General features: G+C 51.9%; 2 protein-coding genes across 2 annotated transcripts; both read right to left on the bottom strand.

Annotated features, from left to right (window-relative positions):
* Window positions 1-551: 551 nt before the first annotated feature.
* On the bottom strand, window positions 552-1301 carry LOC119345316 (ubiquitin-conjugating enzyme E2 5A-like). The gene is made up of 2 exons (XM_037615442.1): window positions 1048-1301; window positions 552-906 (listed from the first exon to the last, which is right to left on the bottom strand). Exons 1-2 carry the CDS (start codon window positions 1299-1301, stop codon window positions 552-554), a joined length of 609 nt encoding a protein of 202 aa, XP_037471339.1.
* A 693-nt stretch (window positions 1302-1994) lies between these two features.
* On the bottom strand, window positions 1995-3006 carry LOC119345317 (uncharacterized WD repeat-containing protein C2A9.03-like; the record flags this gene model as incomplete). The annotated part of the gene is made up of 2 exons (XM_037615443.1): window positions 1995-2773; window positions 2893-3006. Coding segments are annotated over 2 exons (528 nt in total), but the record flags the coding sequence as incomplete, so codon positions are not given.
* Between the last annotated feature and the right edge of the window lie 704 nt (window positions 3007-3710).

The raw sequence follows: 3710 nt of genomic DNA, 5'->3' as shown, positions 1-3710 counted from the left end.
CGGAATTGAGGAGGGAGGAAGGAGAAGAACAGGAGGTAGGGGAGAGAGGAGCCGCCGTTGCCGTTTCGTGATCCAAGCCCGGATGGTTCGGTTGCTGCTCTCCCTTCGTGTATTTGTAGCCAACAGTGGTGGTGCACAGTCGGGCCTGGCCCATGTGAAGCCCAAGTACACGTATGGGCTACAGGGGCTCCTAACATCCCTCCCTCCTTGAGACTCGGCTTGACCCCAAGGCGATGCTTCTGAGAGCCGCCTGGATCCCATTGCAACTGATGCTCCTCGGCTTGGTCGGAGTTGTGGTGGTAGCGGAAGTTGGGGTAGACTTCAGCGAGTTGGGCGCAGAAGTCGCGGCCCGTGGAGACCCAATCGAAGAAGGTGCCGAGGGCGTAGACGATGTAAGCGCTGTCGTGGTCGAAGCAGTAGTATTCGTGGTCGACGGAGCCTTGGGTGAAGACGACAACGACAATGATGACTACAGGGGCTCCTAACATTTCTCACGCCAAGTTTTAGCACCAATGATGTAATTGACTCATAATCGTACGTGGTGCATGCGTTCATGGCTGGATGCATGGGAGACGAGCCGCGAAGGAGCGCCATTGCCCTGCCCCGCAAGAACGGCGACGTGCCACTGCCCCGCTGGCCGCCGCCGCCTCCTCGAACGTCTCCGTCCCCGCCGGATAGAAGGAGGCGACCGGCGCCGAGGCGTACCTGCGGGTCCAGTCCATGGCCTTGTGCTCGAAGAGACCCCGCTCGCGCTTGTACAGCCGGGCGGCGTCGCGGCGGACGGGGCGGTCGAGCAGGGGGTCGTGGAGGACGGAGACGACGGACAGGAGGGCCGTGCTTATAGTTATCGTGAGAGAAGGCCTCCACTCGCTCCGGAAGATGTCCAGCGCCATCTTCCCCTCCGGAAGATGTGCAGTGCAGAGACGCGTCCGTCAGGATAGATATTATGGGAGGGCAATTGACCAGTCGATCGTTTTGGCGCGGTCATACGTACAGATGCCGATCGATCGGTCGATCTTTATGGAGGAAGCATGCATGCAGCTAGAGGGCAGTGCCGGCCGACTCACCTTGGTTCTGAAGGTGAGCTTGATGGGGTCGAATGGGTAGTCCTTGGGGTAGGCGACGTCGACGGGGAACGTGCCGCCGGCGTAGGGGCTACCGTGGGGGCCGTCGATGACCACCTCCCAGTGGAACAGGTCCGTCACGGGCGCCGGGCCGGGCCGGCAGAACGCCGGCGGGTCGATCCAGAGCAGCTCCAGTTCCTTGCGGATCCGCCTCATCGCCCGGCCAGACTCCGGCATGGTCAGTGCCGGTAGACGGTAGTGGTCGCGCACTGATCCCCCTACTTCCCGTTCGCCCGCCTCCGTCGAGTGGCTACCAACTTTACGGTGCAAGCAAATCTACGCTGCCTCTCCGGGCCAGCTTGGGTGCGTTATATATGGATCGATCGGCTTGTGGAAACAGAACGCTGCGTCACACCACACCTCCCACTCCCAGTCTCCGAGCTAGGCGCATGGGCTACTTTCCACTACACCATCGCAGCGAAGCAAAGAAAAACACAGCATTTTCTTTTTCAAAAGGTTAAAACCATGTCCGTATTAAGTATACTAGAAACCATTTAAAAATGCCTTTACAGAAATTATAAGATATTTCATCTGTTTCAAAATGTAAGACGTTTTCTGACACTACAAAGGGTGTTTTAAGCCTTCTTCCTTCTACATGCATCATTGACGTGTTGTGAGCAAACCCAGTAACTTGTAGAAAGGCCATGGCTAGAAAGTATGTAGATCAAAAGACACTGGCGACCGCAATGCAAAGCAAATCGCTGCCCTTGAGAAGAAAATTCCACACACACCAAAAGGCCGAGATCGACCAGTCATGTCCAAGACACAAAGCCATGTCGTCCGCTCCATATGACAAGCACCACCAAACCAGACTTCCACTCGAACTGACAGGAGCCTCCGCCCTACGTACCACAGCACAGATTCTGACCATCAAGCAAACTACATACAATTAACAGGCAGAACATAGGGCAGGTGAAGCGGATGTCGTTCATCGTACAAGTCACACCATCATCGACTACAATGTTCACAGCGTCACTCGACCCCGGCACACCATATGTCTTACAACTAACTGGAACCTAAACATATATGATGAGATGCGCTCTACCCCGGCACACAGGCTATAGGCATCTGTACATTTGTTTATACACATACAAGGATACAACATTTATTAATTTGAATTATGCAGGTCAACTCGAGAAATTCCGATTTCAGGGAGACACCTAACTTATGCTGCGAGATTCAGTGCAGCTGTGGGGGGACAGACATGCAGGCCCGACATCCGCTCCGCTTTCTCCTCAAAGCAGCGAGTCATGGTACCAGTTGTTATACAGACGCCCAAACTGGAGGAGGCTACCATATGTTCTATCCCACACGCCGACGAAGAGGGCGTCTGTGTCGGGGCTGAAGGACATCCCAGATATCTCGCCGAAGAAGTCTAGCTCTTGCCTTCTGTTGTAGTCGCTCTTCACGTCAAAGATATGGACAAAGTCCGCTGGTTCCGCCATCGACAGGAACTGCCCATCCGACGTAAACCGGATTGATCTGATGGCTCCAAGGTTACCCTTCAATACATGGACTGCTTTTGATAGGTTCCTCGCGTCCCAGATTCGGCATGTCTTGTCTTGGTTCCCAGTAGCAAACGTTCGGCCATCAGGGCTCCAGGCTGATGCGAATGAGAAGTCATGATGACCTTTCATGGAATGAAGAGTCTGTGTCCAGAGTACAAAACAGGTGCACCCGCTTAATCACACATGGTATCAGCGTTTTAATTTGAAATATTAATCACGGTTTGGTGAACATCTGGTGTTTTATGCCTGGGATCGTATACCTTTCCTGAATTGGCATCAATAAGTAAACCATTAGGATCATCCCCAACAATTACAACAAGCTTCCCGTCAGGACTCAGAGATGTATGCTGCACCAACAAAACAAGAGTGTAGGGTCAGCGTAAAGCAAGAGCATTTCATTAATTCTGATATATAACGAGCGTATACGTGGTGTTTTGCTCCATTTGCTATCAATACAATGTCGAAAAGGGAGCAAGCCAAAAAAAGGAAGAAAAAAAATAGAGGTTTCTGTGGTTGGCATGTGCAAGATTAAACCTGAAGGATATCTATTAGTGCAAATGTAAGAGCATCTCTAGCAGCTGCTCTATCGCACAAGCTAGATGCAAAAAAATAGCAAAAGTAGGAAAGACCTTCCTCCAGCAACCACGACGCACATGCAAGATTAATCCTGAAGTATGCCTATTAGCGCAAATGTAAGAGCATCTCCAGTAGCTGCTGTATCACGCAAGCTAGACGCCAGAAACAGCAAAGTAGGAAAGACCTTCCTCCAGCAGCCACACGTAAACGTGCAGGATTAATCCTGAAGGATGCCTATTGGCGCAAATGTAAGAGCATCTCCAGCAGCTTCTATATCACGCAAGCTAGATGCAAAAAATAGCAAAAGTAGGAAAGACCTTCCACCACCAGCCACACGCCCATGTGCAAGATTAATCCTGAAGGATGCCTATTAGCACAAATGTAAGAGCATCTCCAGCAGCTGCTCTATCACACAAGCTACATGCAAAAAATAGCAATAGGAAAGACCTTCCTCCAGCAGCCACGCGCGCCCACTGGCTCACTATCTTTGGATCCATCCATC

Source organism: Triticum dicoccoides, unplaced genomic scaffold (genome assembly GCF_002162155.2).
Source record: "Triticum dicoccoides isolate Atlit2015 ecotype Zavitan unplaced genomic scaffold, WEW_v2.0 scaffold225119, whole genome shotgun sequence".
Taxonomy (NCBI): Eukaryota; Viridiplantae; Streptophyta; class Magnoliopsida; order Poales; family Poaceae; genus Triticum; species Triticum dicoccoides.
This window is presented reverse-complemented; position numbering and strand designations above follow the sequence as displayed.